The sequence below is a fragment of the Astyanax mexicanus genome, chromosome 7 (genome assembly GCF_023375975.1).
Source record: "Astyanax mexicanus isolate ESR-SI-001 chromosome 7, AstMex3_surface, whole genome shotgun sequence".
In the NCBI taxonomy this organism is placed as follows: Eukaryota; Metazoa; Chordata; class Actinopteri; order Characiformes; family Acestrorhamphidae; genus Astyanax; species Astyanax mexicanus.
In genome coordinates this window covers 19859096-19877828 of record NC_064414.1, presented here as the reverse complement: position 1 = coordinate 19877828, position 18733 = coordinate 19859096, and the positions used below count along the sequence as shown (strand labels likewise).

At 38.2% G+C, this 18733-nt stretch overlaps 1 protein-coding gene across 6 annotated transcripts in view; it reads right to left on the bottom strand.

The window, feature by feature from the left end:
* The window catches only part of LOC103041533 (echinoderm microtubule-associated protein-like 4), a 105345-nt gene that overhangs the window by 61217 nt on the left and 25395 nt on the right, over positions 1-18733 (bottom strand). For 3 of the 6 annotated variants that reach the window (XM_049481717.1, XM_049481718.1, XM_007239632.4), the window contains exon 1: positions 8507-8886. The exons of 1 other annotated variant lie outside the window; for it this stretch is intronic. In XM_049481717.1, coding sequence (XP_049337674.1) covers positions 8507-8582 — 76 coding nt within the window. In that variant the 5' untranslated portion in view covers positions 8583-8886. Of the gene's footprint in view, positions 1-8506; positions 8887-18733 lie in introns of those variants that run through there. 2 more of the 6 variants (XM_049481720.1, XM_049481721.1) reach the window with 1 other exon arrangement.

The window sequence follows — 18733 nt, the reverse complement described above, 5'->3', positions numbered from 1 at the left end:
CCTGTTTGACAAGATAAAGGAAAGCCCTGCTTATGAATGGCCAAATCTGTCCCAGTTGTGTATAATACAGCGTAGCAAAATCTAAAGCTGCAGCAAAGCCAGAACACAACCAGAGCTTTCAGTGAAGATCTAGAAGGACCTACTCAAACACAACAAAAGTTACGTTAAGGAACATAATGAGGCCTTATATGGATGTATGGGGTATCTTTATGAATGGCATTCCTCTCACTGTGACAGAGGAAGTGGTAGTTCAGAGTAGAGAAGGAAGAGAAAGTTGCTTTTAAACTGCATGTTAATGATTCACTGTTACAGCCCTAGGGCATGCAAATATACATATAGACTAGGTGTGTAAGCAAATATTGATAGGTTGAAGTATTGTATGCACTATTATTTTTTATATTATTATATAATATATAGTATATAATGTTTGCAATACATAAGATTCAAAGAGTTTATTGTCATGTGCACAGTAAGAAACAAGTTTCCTCGTACAATGAAATTCTTTCATATAGTGATTCTATCTTAAAATATATCAACAAAATGTTTCCATTCCCATACATTCCACTAAACTAAAGCCAAAAATGTTCACAATTTTTTTTCCAAGCCTACACAGTAGAGACTCCTCTACTCATTTGGAAGGCCTGCCCCTTTTACCCTAAACAAGTGTCTCAGACCACCATTACTGAGTTATCAGCCCAGTCCAAAAGGATTTTTCCACTTGATAAGCAGTTTGTTCATTATGTGTAATGTTTCAAAATGGATTTCATGTATTTTACTACTGTTATTACAATACTAGACTCAACTCTGTTTGCCAAATTTGTTTCTAGTACAGTCCAATTTATCCTTTCAACTGCTTTCAAGAGTGAGCATGCACCTTCCATGCACATTCTTTGATAAGAAATTAATAAAAAATGTTGCAATGTTGCAAAGTAAATGACAAGTGACAAGAGAGCTGCCCAAGATCAATCAAAAATACATCCCAGCATGTCCAGCTACACTTATGTTAGCTCACTGGCTAACGGCAAAGATAACATGGGCTAACATAAGTCTCACCGAAAAGTTTGTACAACTCTAGTGATTGTTAATGCAACCAACAGCACACATGACCACATGAGCAATAACACTATGGTTAACAGCTATGGTTAACAGCTATGGTTAATTATCAAAAGCTCTACTGCTTTTGATAATTGCTTATAGTCTTACAATACATCACAATTATATTGAACTGTATGACACTTCTTGCATTGACAGTGTTTTGATAATACTCAGCTCTAAAATAGACTCCCACACATTCACACACACACAGAGAACACAAAGCTAAGTCTGCCTCAAGTCTCTGAAACTGTTTAATGAAAAATGAAGAAAATAAATGCCTGTGACAAGCCTTTTCATCACATCGTTCTCTCTCTCTCTCTCTCTCTCTCTCTCTCTCACACACACACACACCAAAAATTGTACAAGATCATACTCAAGTGTGTGTGTGCGCAAGTGCAACCACAAGTGAGAATTGGCACACACATGAGGCCAAAAAATACACATATAAAAATAGGGGTGTATCAATACACTATGTTCTTGATAAGTTCAGGATTAGATTTTCTCACAATATTTTAAACATATGTAAAATAAGAAGTGTACACAATAGGGGTGTAAGGATGCACCCATTAAAAAATATATATTTCTTAACTGTATAATAAAATATAACAAATGTAAATGCCAAATGCACTTTATATAACTAAGCAATAATATACAAGAGGGAGTGCTATAACGTGTATTACTGATACTGCTGTGCATTACTGGCTAATAATGGCACTCAGTCAATTACATTGCAGGGTCGGAACTGTGGTATAATATTTAATAACTTATTTTTTAAGTGATATAGGGTAGAAGTACCATTGTATAAGATGTCTAAGCTGAACAGTGGTGAACAGTAATTAAGCAAATGTAAATACTCTTCTTAAATAGATTTTTTGTGTATTTTTAATGACGTATTTCGATTTTTGTTGATTGTCATTTGCTTCAATTCATCTGCATTTCAAAGTAAAATATTACTAGAAAAACCACACATTATTTAAAATCTATTGCTCCTTTTGGCTTGTGAAGGCTAGATGGCTGACGTCAAAACTCACACTACGTCTGTACCAAGGCTGCCCTGTGCACTAGCCACCCATCCCCCCTTGCACAACGCGTAGAACAACGTGAGCTACAGGGTAGAGTTGGGCAATATGGACCAAATTATTTAATGTCAATATGCACAATATAAAAGTCTTCATCCATGACGCATGCAATCATGCACTGAGAGCTGGGCAATACAGTAAAACATATATCTCAATATATTTGTACAACCTAATATTTATATGGCAGATTCTTAAAAACTGGTATTTAAATAAAACATATTTCTAGTAATATTTGTAATATCTGTAATTTAGCACCTGAGACATTCATTCACATGTTTTAGGAATGTCTAAGCGTAGCGAATATATTGATTCTTACAGTACAGTATATCTAAATTATATCTAAATATCTAAGCATATCACTCACGCCACATTTATCTCTTCAAGGTACCTTTAATAAAAAGAAAGATGTTACAGCCACGAAGACAATGATCCTGCAACATTGGATTTCTCCTCAGCTTTCAGTTATGAATTTCTGGATCTCTAGTTTACAAATTATAGTCAGAAGGGAATATTTCACAGCTAAAATAATTTTAAAAAATGCTAAGTTATTTGAGTTATTTGATATTTTCTCATTTTATTGTTCTTTAGTAAAATTTTATCTTGGATTTGTATATTGTCTGTGTTCAGCTTATTGTATGCTTTTGTCTGCTCCCTCTTTCCCAACCCTTTCCTGCTGTTAAAACATTTGTAAAACAAATAAAAAGTTAATTAAAAAAAAAGAAAAATGACCATGATACAATAAAATATCCTCCTATTGCCCAGTTCTGCTAAAGAGGGTAACTTAAACAATGCATTAAGAATCATATACTTGATATAAAGATTATTTACTAAATAAACTTGCATCTCTTACAAAAAAAAATATACAGAACAGTTATTCAGTGCCATCATTAAAATAAACCCAAGTTGTGCCTTTATGTTAAAGATTGTAAGCAAAAGAACGTGTGTGTGTGTGTGTGTGTGTGTGTGCTGCAAGTTATATGTGAATGTGTGTCAGCATGGCATGCTAATCATCACAGCATGGCTCTCGGATTCCAGGCTGGCTCTCGCATGCAGCTTTAAACTGTTCAGTGCGTGTGGCGACAGGTTCGCTTAAAGACATTAGACTGCACAGCCGGGCCAAGACAGACAGAGAGACAGACGTGGAGAGAGACAGGAAAAGAGAGAGGGGGTCACAGTGTTCTAGCCTATGATGGATCAGCTGGATTAGCACACACAAGCCCACAGAACAGGCCAGAGCTTCACTTTACTGCTGCTACATCATACCCCGGCCTGGCAGTTAAAGGCTGTCTCTGTGTGATTTGTCACAATTCCTATGCCACATTAATGTGAATGTCTCTGTCAAAAGCTTCCAAACACCACACTGGTTTTGGACGAGACCTGTGTGGATGAATAGTTTGAGTTAAAGCAGTTCCTCAGTAAGACACATGTTTGTGTGGAGTTTCACTCTATACTTCTGACAAATAATAGAAGCTTACTCATTCCCAAACAAACGGGTGAAACTAAAGTAAGACCATTTGCAGGCTTGTTATTTACTGTAGGTATACCTTAGTGTAAGAGACACCACCTGTTTGGGCTGATATACTACTTGTACAGTATCCCATGACTTTTGCAATGTCCCATGAAAGTTGAAGAACCCTGAACTGACATGAAGGATATGCATGATTGCCCTCAGGCATAAAATATGGGTATGATTTTTGCAGAGTTCGTAATTTATTTGTTTTATTTGACAAGTTTAGCTATACACCACTGGTCATTATGGTTACCACTCACTGCACTGTCCACTGTGGGTGGTAATGGCAGATTCACTAATCATTTATAGTTGCTCAAAATCCAATAAATTCCTTCACCTTGCCCTGAGCACACTGGCCAGTGTTCAACCTCACAACTTGCACAATTGTGGCAGTTTTCAAGCCTTCCCCTAACACTTCAGGATAAATGTACATACTGCTGTCCCTTAAATTGTGGCATTTCAGTGTGAATTATAATAATGTATTTTTAGTTTAAAAATGTACCTAAGCCAATGAGAATATACCTAAGCCCTACTTTTTTACTGTAATTTGGTGAAAGTTAGAAATAATATGCAAATCCATAATACAATAAAAATTACGATATTTCTTTTTTTACCGAACAATATTCTAGGCAACATGATCTGGCGATATGTTTGTCTATTTCCTAAACAGTAACTTATCAAGACCTTGATTTTGTTACTACTGTTAAAAATAACAATAGTATGTATAGTTTGCAGCAAGAGAGGCGCAGAGGCGGACACAATTGCGAGTTATTTACTATTAAACAACGAAAACAAATCAATCAATAAACCAAAAACTTTAACAACAAAGAAGAAAATAAGGAAACAGCAACCTGACTGACTATATATGCATATATATATATATATATATATATATGCATATATATATATATATATATATATATATATATATATATATATATATATATATATATATGCGTAACAGGAAACATAAAACACCTGGGGACAGGTAACAAGGGGGCACACGTGACACTCGTGATAGCACCGAAGACAAGGGTGGAGACAATGAGAAAACAGAGAGGGTCATGAGCTAGGAGACACATGGATAGAAAAAAATGGTGACAGACAAGGCACAGGACAAGATTGTGATAGTGTAACAAAATAAAAAAAACTATCAAACATAACATAACAAAACAAAAAATAAAAAAATTAAATCTACCACAAAACTGTGCAGAATATTTAGTGCATATAAACTGCAAACAAATTATTTAAAGTAAATACAATGAATGTATAAACTTTTTTATGTTTGTTTTTATGCAGTTTATATGCACTAAATAGGCTGCACTCACTCAAATTTATAAACAAATGAACTGCTTTCAAGTATACCGCAATATCACGATATGGATATTTTTTTTTTTTGCTGTTTCAGATAGGTTGGTGATATTATTGTGTATAATATGATATGTAACACACCTATAACACACCATTGGTTCTTGCAATTTAATTACCGTAACACAAATGAATTCAATACAACAAGAAGAATTTCTACTTTTTTTTTAATAGTTCTAAAACCATAAAGTTTCTCCAGCCTCAGCACTGCTTTCCTTAAGTTTCATTTACTGTGTTTTAACCTACTGATCAAGCGCTAAGCCTGCAGATACATTTTCAAAACAAACCCACGGGAGCATGTGAAGATCTATAAAGATAAATCCCTGCTTTGACTGGATCTGCTGGACAATGCATTTAATCATCTGATTGACTATCAAGCAATGCCAACTACAACAAAAACAAGGATATACAGAAACCTGTGCTGCAGATGGATCTGTAAACACTGTGATCTAAAAGACAGGCAGAAGAGATGACTCTGCAGATAAAGCATATATCAGTCCTGAGATCTGAGAGGAAGAAATAACACAATACAGCACATGCCATACTGCCAAAGTACACAGCATCACCACAGATATATACTTAGCCTTACATACTGTAGACACAGCCTACAGTGCAATACATACAGGGCAAGCATAGGGGTAATTTAACGCTACATTATATTGTACTGTTTAGTAAATAAAGGGAGACGCATTCTCCATTTAGTATCATATGTCAAAGCAAAGATTGCATCACACGCAAGAAGCATCAAAGTTGCAAGATTTCATCTCAGTTCTACAAGATGGAGAATTTTATTGCACAACACAGACAAGGCCTTCAGTACGAGGAAGATAAACATTCACGCTTGTGCGCAAACGCACAAACACTCCATATTGTTTGCATTCGTGCCAAGTGTTTTCTGAATTCTCCTTATTTGTATCTTGGCTTGCTATTAAAACCATAGTATCAAACTGATTTATGCAATATAGCACCTCTGTGCAGATGTGTGCCGTGTCTTGCCTTCACCATGGGTATCTTTGTGTCGTGTTTTTCAGCATGCATATAAAGAGTGATGACAAGATGTGTGAGAGACAGATGTCAGGGGGAAAAAAACAGCTGAAGCCACAGCTTTTCCCAAATGCTGATACCAGTGTCAGACTGACAAAAGTGGTACTTTTTTAAACCTTAAAACACAGACACAAGAAAAACAATTCCCCCGAATTGTGTATTAACTGTAACTAAGGAATCAAGAAACTGTACAATGTAACAAGCAAGAGAGCAGATAATACACACAGATAATACACAAGATTCATCCATAAATAATTTACCTCATCCACAGAAGGTCTACAGATACTACCCATAGATAATAATACTAGATAAAAAATTTAATAGGTCTCATTCACACATAACCTATAGATAATACCCAGAGCACCACAAATCCAATTGCTAATTATCCGAAACAAGGCAGAAACATTGTTTTGATGTTCTGCATGTAAAATATGAGCCTTATTCTCAGCCAAAAAATACCCATTTAAAAGTTTTTTTTTATTTTTTATAAAAACTCTAAATATTGCCATATTTCCTTGTGATGACAATGAAAAGCAACATAATGTGCAACCCCTGATTCTAAATAGCTCAATGCTGGCACATAATTAACACTGCAATATTGTGAATTTGCTTATATTCTGCTTGTATTCTGAGTTTATGGTGGTGCTACCATTGTCAGGCATTTTGTATTTTACTAAATGCATGCATTTTCACCTTGCTTAAAGCATTTGTAAACTTCCTTTACAATTTACCTTTAGGAAGGCTAATTTGTGCGTGGAGACAAGTACATGCTTTACACAAGCATTTCTGGACAAGCTGAAAAGATAGAACTGTTGCTGAAAGCAAACAGTCCATATGGATTGAAGCAGCAGAATATTTGTAGAAGATTTTACACAAATAACTCTATACAGCCTAATAAAGTTCTTGTGAGAAATATCCTTCTCACTTCAGCAAAGCTACATAGTGCACAAATCTGGAGTAGCCTGTAGTTAGACAAGCTAGTCTCCTCCGTATTACAAGGTAGTGGTGCCTCACAGTGATTGTGATCTGACTGTGATGATCTTTTCTTTTAAGGTTAATAATGCTGCTACATAATGTTGCTTTAACGCTGCTCATTTCTGTGGTTTATAATAACTTTATTTAGTTCAGTACCTGAGCCAATACAAACAACGAGTATCGGAACAGCCCTAACCTCTGGAATTAAACTGTCATTGAGTGCACAGTCTCCGCTTCTCTCTGACGTTCTTCTCTCACGCCACATGGCCTGTGAGGTTTGGTTTTCTTCCATGTGTTTTTGTTTGTTTTTAATTAAAGAGGGAGGTGGAGGAGAGGCGGGAAAAACCTCAGAGAGGGGGAGGGGAGTGAGCGAGAACATGAAAGTAAGAGAGAGAGTGGAGAGGGAGGAGAGACGGGAGGATTAAAGAAGAGGAAAAAGTTGGAATGGTAAAAAAAAAAAAAAACCTAGGTCTATGGAAAACAAGCTACTGAATGATTCTATGCGTCTGAATGAGTCGACTCACTTGTCACCTGCTGGTTTACTGTAGCATGCAAATGAACTGCAAAAGCATACACATATTGGCAGGGTAAACACACTCCCGCCATAACTCACAGACACACACACACACACACACACACACTCTTTCTCTATCTCTCCGTTCAACTGATCGTGCTGCACTGGTTACTCATTGACCGGCAGTTCCTATATCACGCCATGCTATTACAAAGAGAGGAAGTAACACCCTACCCGGCTACAAGACCTCGTCCACACTAGATCATGAACTTGTAGTCATTCTTATGAGTGTGTGTATGTGTGTGTGTGTGTGCGTGCACACACATATTGGTGTCTGTTTCATATCCTGTGTGCTGAAAGTCACTCAGACAGCTCATGCCCCACACACACCCCTAAACGAGACAACCATACACACACACACATAATTTAACACAGACAGGCCCCCATGTTGCCTCAGGCCAGATAGCTATGAATGAGACACCACAATCAGCAGACTTTCAATGGGGAGCAGAAGTGGCTTCCCGCTGAAGCCACAACACACAGGCACACACGCGCATACACACAAACACACGCACATTCACTGTGCAATAGAAATCATCTGCCAGCATGCAGAATTCAGTACAGAATCACTAATAAATATTAGGACGATATAATGATATTGGACAAGCACTACCTGTTGGAAAGATGCACTTTGTTTAACACCATTGGGCTGACCACACACACACACACACACACACACAATCATACACACACACAGACCATGCCGGTGTGCAAGATCTACAGTTCTACACTCTTCCTCTTCCTGCTCAGTAACATATCAAATGGCAAAGAGAATAACAACACACACACACGCTTACAAACTGGTACACACACACCCACACACATGCACACACCTCCTCATACCCTCTACTATCTACCTACCTCCACAATGGTTGTTCAGCACGGGTGCAGCTGTAGAAGCGCAGGCTGGAGCCACGCTCGCTGAGCTGTCCTCCATTCTCCTTACACAGTGTGTGGAGTGTGGAGAGTGTGTGCGCACACGCTTAAGTGTATGTGTGTGTGCAGTCTTCTTGCGGCTGCACGTCCTCTTCTCGGAAATCTGTCTGTCTGTGTATCTCTCTCTACCTCTTTCTTTCTGCTACTTGCAAATGGTCTTCTCCCCTTTGTGGTCGTCTGTGTCTGTCTCTTTCCTCTTCCACAGACAGTGTCTTAATCCTGCCCTTTCTCTCTCTCTCGCACGCTCTCTCTCTCTCTCAACGCAGCACACGTCTGCCCGCACACACAAAGCCCACAGAGTGTGTGTGAGAGAGGGAGCGAGTCAGAGGGCCGGGCGGAGGAGGAGATAAAGGATAAAAAAAGAAAATATTGGCTGGCTCAGGGAGTGGCCAAAGCTGTGCGCTCACACATCTTTAACCTCTGCCATTCCACCACATACATGTATATATGAACACACACTCGAGCACACATACACCGAAACCCGCCCCACACACAAACACACGCGCACACACACACACATAGTGCTTTGAGGAAGAGGGGGAGGGGAGACATAGAACAGAGGAGGAAACCACATGTAGGTGTCAAACTCCCACAAAACACACACACAGACACAGTTAAAAAAAAAAAAATCAACTAGATCTATTTGAGATTTGAAAGAGTTTCCGTTGCAGTGTGAAACATGATTTTTGTAGCATGTGATTTATGTGATTCCTCTGCATTTAATGAAGTTGACTTATGAATGAACTTGTGTTTCTCAGTCATATCACACGATTCAGCACACATATCAAATCAAATGAATCATAGGCAAACCAGATTACACTATATTATTTATAGTAAAGTCTGTGTTGTCCATAGGGATGTCCTTAATCAATCCAGTGATTCGGGATCTGTGCTGATCAAGGAATATTTTAATGGAATGGGTTAATCGCAATTTCCCAGTTCTTTCTCCCAGTTGAAAATCTGAAATCTGGTGTCCTTAAGAAACATCAATGGACATTACTGTCCAGCCAGCAGCTGAGAAGAGTTCTCAGAAGTTAAATAGAAAAGTTTAGCTTAGAGTCTGCAGAGTGGAGCTATTTTACAGTTGAGCATGAAAACATAACACAGACTGCTTTGCCAGTCAAAAAAAAAGTTGCCCCCCAAAAAAAGGTCAGACATCTTAATATTTCTTGGGCGGCCTTTAGCTTTGATTGTGGCACACATTCAATTTGGCATTGTTTCTTAAAGCTTCTGCAATGTCACAAGATTTAATTCAATCCAGTTTCCCATTAATTTTTCACCAAGATCTTGCAGCAGCATTGATGAGTCTGACCGCTGCACAAAGTCTTCTCCAGCACATCCCAAAGATTCTCAATGAGGTCAAGGTCTGGACTATGAACAATCCATGTGTGAAAATGATGATCTCATGCTCCCTGAACCATTCTTTCACAATTACAGCCCCATGAATCCTGGCATTGACATCTTGAAATATTCCCGTGTCATCAGGGAAGAAAAAAATCCATTGATGCAATAGCCTGGTCTATATTCAGTATATTCAGATAGTCAACTGACCTATTCTTTCAGCACATACTGTTACAGAACCAAGACCTGTACAACTGCAGCATCAACCCCAGATCATTTACTTAGTGAAATCTAGGTGTTGGCTTTTTTTGGCCAGGCAGCGTAATATCTGCCACTATAGAAAACCCCTTAACCCTAAACAGGGCTCTCAGAATCAATTGAAAGCTATCGCTATGTTAATAAACACACGCTAAGTCCTGACTGCAGTGTTTTTAAGCACCTGGGAGCTTAATGGTCAGGAAAGTCACTCAGACCAAATTACAAATAAGATATTAAACAAATAATCTAAACTGCGTGGCTGTATTATTAATACAAACACAAAAAAACGAATCGTTACCAGCTAAAATTTTGCATTAAGAGACTCATATTTAATCTGGGCAAAATGACCTGATCAGAACATCCATAGTTTTCTAACTTGTCAGAAGATAAATGGAACGTGTTTCTTTTAATGATTTGTGGCCATTTTCACAGTTTGTAACTGTTTGTCATCATCGGTCAAAAATGCTCGATATTGATATATGTCAGAGGTCACACTGGCATAGCACAAAATTCTGCAAGGGTGTAAACATGCAGAAGTTTCAAGTTTTTTATATTATATAAGCTACAAAGTCTCTTTATACTGTGCAGAATGTTATGGCCCAGAAAACAAGTAAATTACTATTAAACGCCAGCATTGCACAGCTCCAAGGTGAACAGAGAGGAGAATGCTAAATACCAGTTTTGTGAGATCAGCTAGAAGACCAGAGAGAACAAGACCTACTGTGCAGTCTGGAACTCCCACCGGGAATCAAATAAACTTTCATCAAATAAAATAGCCCTTTTTTTTATTTTCTGAGCTCTGTTTACCGCTCAGGCTGCAGAAATGTCAAACTTTTTAGTGCTATGCAGGCACTCTGCTGCCTGACTCTGCAGCCTTTAAATTTAAGTGCAATTGCTCAGATCCCCACAACCCCATAACCACCAGTCCCTGATGAGAAAACATATCCACTGCACATCCCAAAATACTGCTGCACTCATACCACAGTACATGCATGTGGGGGCCTCCTTTACCAAATGTGGATGTGATTTCTGACAGAGTTACTTGTCTGTACACACACACAATTATAATCAGATGCCACCAGTCACAATCATTACCACCCACTGGCACCCCATCTACATGGAAACCATCATCTACACCAGGCAAATGTTTAACCTCTCTCACAAGATAACACCAAAAAAATTATACAGGTGTGGGCATTCCCAAGCCATCGCCTGAGGAAACACTTCATGATTAGTTTACATGCTGCTATCCCATGATTTTTGGCATATCAGTGTAAACCAGACCTCTGAGCTGAGCCATTAGCCTTGTGCCTTAGTGGGAACATGTTCAAAAACAACACCAATTTTTACTGAACTTGACTGTGACGAGTGAAAGAGAGACAGAAACAGAAAGAGAGACAGAGAGAAAGAGAGAGCGAGAAAGAGAGAGAGAGAAAGAAGCATTCTTTCAGCATAACAGATTGCCAAGTTGAAAGGCAAAACAAAAACAAAAGTGACTTGGTGTGGAGTGGAGGCCAGAGAATAGAGTGGGAATAGGACAGAGAGAGAGAGAGAGAGAGAGAGAAAAAGAGAGAGAGACATGAAAGAGAGAGCAAGAGAGCAAAAGAGGGTTTTTGTAATGACCCAACACTACTAATGGTTGTTTAAACTATGAATGGGCATTCCAAATATCTCTACACAATTAAAAGTGAAGACTGTGCATATTGTAACACGTGGCAACTGCTTGTTATTCGTAACAATCAGACTACATTTCCATTTACAATTTAAGGTATTAAGCAGACACGCTTAACCAGAGCTTTAAAAAAGTGCTTCAATGTTTTTTTATTTCAAAATATCCACAGGTAGTTTGTAGAGACTAAGATCAAGAGACTCATGAAGCCTCATAAAGTTTAGACCCCTATGAGAATCGGTTTCTTTTTGTGGAGATTATTTTAGGAACTCTTTGAAAAGATGAGTCTTCAGTCGATGTTTGAAGACCGTGAGTGACTCCATGTTTGTTCCACCACCTTGGCCCTATAGCACAAAGAAGAGTCGGGATGCTTGTTTTCTGTTGGTCTTGAATGATGGTGGATCAAGCCGAGCCGTACTGGAAGCTCTAAGGGCTCTTGGTGCAGATCTGGCTTTTGTCATTGCCATCAAGTAGGAAGGAGCTGGTCTGTTTTTAGCGTTTTTGGCAACAGCTTGTCTAAATGCAGACTCATTTTTAAATGAATGTACATAATATACAAGATACATTTTAAGTTCTAATTTTGATTTACAAATAAAGTTATATCAACCTTAAAACAGAGTTGGGTATTATTAACTTTATATTAGTCATACTTGTCAGACTACAGCTTGTGTAAATGCTAACTAGTAACAAAAAGCAATTAGCAACTGAGATTCCAGTCTATAGAGTTAAACAGATTGGGATGTATACAGTAACTGTCTTAAAAATACATTTAAGAGGTCTGTTTTACAGAGTGGTTTAACACCTGTATAATTACTGGTTTGTTGCAAAAAACAAAACGTGGGTGAAGTGGATTAGCTTTAAACGGATAAAACATCCACATTATATCTATGTAGGCTATATTGGGTTCCTGTGAGCTCAGTCAATTCGCTTCTATTCTCTCTGCTAAGCTTTACCTCACCCCACCTCTCTCACTACATGAATTTACTTTCCCACTGCTTCCCCATGCAGGCAGCGAGAGCATTGAGAAACATATAACAGAAGGTATAGAAGAGGAGCTGCTTAGTAAACTATGGTCGCCAGTGAACTATTAAGAACTATTTAATTTCCACAGTGTTCATTTTAATTAGCGAAACTTTACTAGCCTTTATGCTACAATGCGCAAACACAGGAGAGTTACGGAGCTCTTTCAGATGGCAAGCTCTAAAAACAGTGACAATAAAACCAAAACAGTTCACGAGTTGGTTAAGTAGCAAATACTTGCATGTGACCATCTGTAGTTGATGCTCTGTCATTTAGCCTGTAACCGGCAAGGTTTTATTACATGAACGTAACAGACATTAGCTTCTTTCTTATGCAATTCAATTTGAAAAAAATATTCCCAGCCCAGCAGTCTTTATAATCATGTATTTCCAAATTCTACAAGCAGCTTCAGAGATATTGGTTAATTATTATAGCAAACAGCTGCATGCACTCAAAGTGCTCCTTCATATAAAACATAAAAACATGGAATGCTACACACACAAGCGGTAGACTGGTCCTCTGTTACATAAGGAATGCACAGCTGCATGTGGATTGGTTATGGGAGAATGTCTTGCAGTGTGATCTGAGCGGGTCACACCAATACACTTCCAGCGCGGGGACAAACTGAAAGTAGGTCAAAAGCCATGCATGGACACCCTCACACTGACACAGATACTGAGTGTACACACTCATACATACACACTCACACACAAAACACTGTCACCCACACCAATTAATGTCTGCTGTTCACACAAAACAATATTTATAAGCACAGTGAGCACAACAGCAATTTTGTGAAGAATTAGACATTAAGAAAATTAGGTGTGATGTTAGAAGTTTTTTTTTTTTTTTTGCAAAAACAATGACTGTGCAAACTGACAGAGCTAGAAACACACCCAGAGCCAATGAAGCAATTAAGCAATATACAAATGGCTGATGATGCAGACTTGTCAGTTGGATAAAAGCTACACAAACAAAAACATTCTGGTTTAGCTGGTGTATAAAATAACAGTGCTTTAAGTCTAAAATTTGAGTCCCCCCTGGACTGCATATTTTAGTTTAACACACCTGTATAAACTTCTTAAATGTGTCATTTCACTACTATTTTTCTTGTTGCTCTTTTTACAAATACAACAGTTCACTTGCATGCTGTATATGAAACTGTTCTTCTAGCCTCATTGCCTGCATTAGCCAATAAAAGAAAAAAAGACAGAAAAATGAGTGAATCAGGAAAGACCCCGCACAGATGTTACCCCCTCAATAAGGATTTATGGCCTCGGCCACCTTGGCTTGTGACCATCCAATGCAGAGCGGTGCAGAGCCGCCGATACGTGTACACATTTAAGTATAATCGTGCTCCGCTGCTAAGCTCACGCCTGCTGGATAAGTGTAGGCTACGGCATAGGTTTAACGTAGAAGTATAAACTGGCATAAGGCAAACCAGTCCGGAAGTGAAAATGTTTTTTTTTTTCCTTTTAACTAAAATAATTTGAGTTAGCTGTGCCTTCTAACTTAACTATTACACTAGCAGGCAACATATGTCTTGTGGATGTGTTCAAGGCTGCACATTTTGTTGGGTGTGGGCATGTACAGCTTCCAAGGTCCAGCTTCTGACAAGAAAGTTGTAATAACAAATACTGTGTGGGGCTACTGTTTTTTATTCAAAGACATTTTAATGATACAGACTATTTCATGTTTTGATCAACATTCTGCTATTTTGTTATTTAGATGCTTTTTTGAGTAAGGTTCTTAATTTTTGCCAAACATTATCCAATTTAATTGCATTTTTAACACTCTCTGTATTAAGTGTACAGCTGGGTCAGTGTTCCTGATGTCAGCACTGATGATATGCCTGACATGCTTATTAAAGCATATTGCTAAAACAATCTGAAAATGTATCATGATATGAGAAAACATTGATATATTACCCAGCTCCAGTTGATCCATAAACCAATGTGTGTATGGGTGGTACAATATATTTGCTGGAGCCAGCTGTTTAGAATTAAGACAATTGGGGAAAAAAATGTCTGTCACTTTGTTGCATTCCATTTGTTACAAAAAACACAATTTAAAAATCATGCACTCCCATACAAAATGACTGGCGGTGTGTATTTTTCTTTCTTGCTTGTCTGAATGCACGGTTAGAGCAGAACAGGCCTGACATTACAGGGGGGCATGAACAGGCAGTATTTGGGGCATCAGTAAAGCTCAGACAGGCCTTAGAAGAGCTCATGTCTGAAGAGAGTTCATTTTAACCTACATAACATTTTCTTGGGTATATGATGTAAATTGGGTAAATTATTGTATATGGTTTTGGGTGTTTTTATCATTTTATGTTGGTATTACGCCTCATTTTAGCATTAAGTCTTAACAATTAGCTCTTCAGCTTGGCTGTGTTTGAGCCGTACAGCTGGGTTTTCAACGGACTGCTTTATAATCAGAACAAAAGAAAACAGAGACCTGCTGAAGTTCCCTAAAGTAACAGTAAAAGTATGAGATTTGCATAAGCTAGTTGAGGCCTTGCTGATTTGCTTTGAGGGGGGATCAACTACACTGAGGATTCTTGGGTCGTATTTAAAGCTGACTAAGCTATGTAAATGGTTGACTGGCCTTGGGAATGTTATGGTGGAGATTATTGGAGGTTTATATTGTATTATCCTGTTTGGGATTATTGTATTATCTCAAAGTCACTGTATAATTGGCAATTGTGTCAACAGTCTGGGCTGCGAATGAAATGATGTGTGTTAAATAAAGGAGACTGCATATCTGAAAAAACATGTATTAACTAATTAAATAATTCAAAGATTGAATGCTTTTAATTAGGGATGCACCAATACCATTTTTTTCCATCTAAATACGTGTACATGAATTTGTGTACTCACTGTTACCTACTTAGAATTAAATATTCAGGATGTGACTATGTAACAGTGCAGTTATTAGTGTAATGTAGTGCAACGCAGTAAATGTAGTGTAAATGTAGGTAATTTGTTAATTTTGAGTTATTATAGTTATTATTATAGTTATTATTATATGAGGTATTATATTTTTATTATACAATTTTTTTTTACATTACTTTTCCGAATTAACATACCGTATTTTTCGGACTATAAGGTGCACTTAAAAACTTTTAATTTTCACAAAAATTGACAGTGCGTCTTATAATACGGTGCGCCTTTTGTATGGATTTTACTCGTAAAGGTTGTAAGGAGCAGTAAACACACACTCCGTGCAGCGTTATAGAGAGTTTCAGTGCTATACAGAGTCCAGAGCCGTGCAGCTCCGAGGCTGAGCAGCAATAGCATTAGCTAGATGCTAACCGCTAAGCTAGCTAGCTTATTCACTGAGATCAGTATTATCTAAATTTTACTCGTCAGGTTGTAAGGAGCAGTAAACACACACTCCGTGCAGCGTTATACAGAGTTTCAGTGCTATACAGAGTCCAGAGCCGTGCAGCTCCGAGGCTGGAGCAGCAAATAGCATTAGCTAGCTTATTCACTGTTCAGAGATCAGTATTATCTAAATTTTACCCGTCAGGTGTAAGGAGCAGTAAACACACACTCCGTGCAGAGCAGCAATAGCATTAGCTAGGTGCTAACCGCTTAGCTAGCTAGCTTTTTCACTGTTCAGAGATCAGTATTTTCTAAATTTAGCACTTTTAATACTGCTGGAGCAGTATTATTAGAGTTAGATGCTAATCGCTAAGCGTTCACCGTTCAGAGGTGAGTTATCGGCCTGTAAGTCTGTGCTGCTTTGCCTGGCTAGCATTAGCTAGATGCTAAGCGCTAACTCTCTCAGAGGTGAGTTTTATCAGCCTGTAATCTGCTTGTTTACAGTGTTAAAACAAGCTACGGGGGACGAATCGCTAGCTAATATCTCACTGTCTTACCAGAACACGCAGGATTACTCAGTGTAACGCTGTCGTTTAAGTTTGGGTTAACTTTACTAGTTTAGGTGACTAGCTAGCGTGCTAGCGGATAGCTATGCTAACGCTGGTGCAGCAAGCCTTAGTGGACATCTGGAAATCTAAGCTTACTGTAAATAAACTGAAGCACGTTACTCACCCAAATAAACAGTTTTCAGGAGAGGAATCTGTGTAGATTAATATCCAGCACTCGTTTGACTTTGAAAGAGCTAGATTTATATATGCTGAGACGCTCCACCGGCAAGCGACCACCCCCGGTGGGGGAAGGGAAACATGGCGCCACCCCTGTTCACTTTGATATAGGCACCCTTTCTAGTGTCACTTAACGCGCCTTATAATGCGATGCGCCCTATGTATGGAAAAATAGCAGAAAATAGGCGTTCTTTGATAGTGCGTCTTATAATACGGTGCGCCTTATAGTCCGAAAAATACGGTATTTAAAATAAATTAAGAAAACAAGCTTAGATAAATAATAGAGATTAGATTTACTCTATGGAAGTTAGGTGTGGGCGAAATGGCTCTAAATTAATATCACAATATTTCAGCGTGTTTTTGCGAAAGCAATATTTTTGGCAACATGACAAAACATTGAAATTTTAAAAATATTACTTTAAAGAATAAACTACTGCAGCAAAATGTTAAAGTTGTGTTTAGTATAAATATACCAGTTTTATACATTTTGCAGAAACTAAAAAATCGATTTCATAAACAGTAACAGAAAGAAACACATGATGGCACAATATGATTTTTTTTTGTGTGTGTGAATAATATTGTGGCGATATTATTGTGTATGACACGATATGGCAAACCTCTGAGGGACGCATGTTAATTTCCCCAGCATCATCATGTGACATCAGGACCACATCAGCCAATTGGATGAGACTTTTAGGGAAAAAGAGCGAGCAGTGTTTTAAGTAAATTTAACTTTTCTTATTGTTTTCGTTTTTTACTGCATGTGGATATTTCCCATTGGACCTTTAAGGTGGAATAACGCCACTCTGGGTTCACCGGGTCTGACCTGGTGCTGGTCTTAGTGATAAGTAGGGGAGTCCTACTGGAGCTCCGAGTTCGAAACACCAGGGGTGAACCAGTGGGCGTAAGCGAAGGGCGAAGGATATATCACGCAATCACGCAAGCACTTTTCCCTGCTATGGTGGGGGGTTAGGGTCCCACCGTGGTCACTGCACAAGTTTTGGCTTTCAAGGTGTTGACTCTCCTGGGCCAGAAGAGAAAAGAGATCAAGAAAAGTAGTGTAGTGAAAAGTAAAATTATAGTAAAAATTCTTTATTAAAGATACAAAAAACTATTTAAGAAGAGTAATAATAAATATATCATTTGTTACTGTCTGCTTAGGGAATTATACTTTCACTCAAGATTGCCTTAATAAACATGTAAACATGTTAATAAAACAGTACCTTTTTTTGTTTACGCTTAAACAAACAAACAGAAGCAGTTATACAAGGAAAATATAATTGTAAATAAAATCTCACTCCTAGTACTCATGCACCCCCCTATTTTTAAAGAAGGACACCATAAAGGCTTGTTAAAATGTGTTACAATTGAAACTGTGGTTTAACAGCCATGACCACTTACAGCAGATATAATCTGGTCAGGTGAGTTCAGCCCACAGTTTTGGTGAGTGAGTGTGCTGTATGTGCACTGATCTGCAGGATGCCCTAAGGGTAAGCTTAAGTGGAGTTGAAGTGAACTTTCTCAGCTGCAGAGCACACGCACTCAGATGCACTAATTCAAATACTTGACATGTAACATAAGTACACATATTCAGTGCTGTTGGTGCATGTAATACATATTTTAAAAAATGTCTTACTGTAATGGGAAATATAGTATTCAGACACACATGCACAGACACACACACACACACATGCTCATGTGTAAAAACTGCCTTTTTTCCCCATGTGATCAGCCTCTGTGTGTAGACACT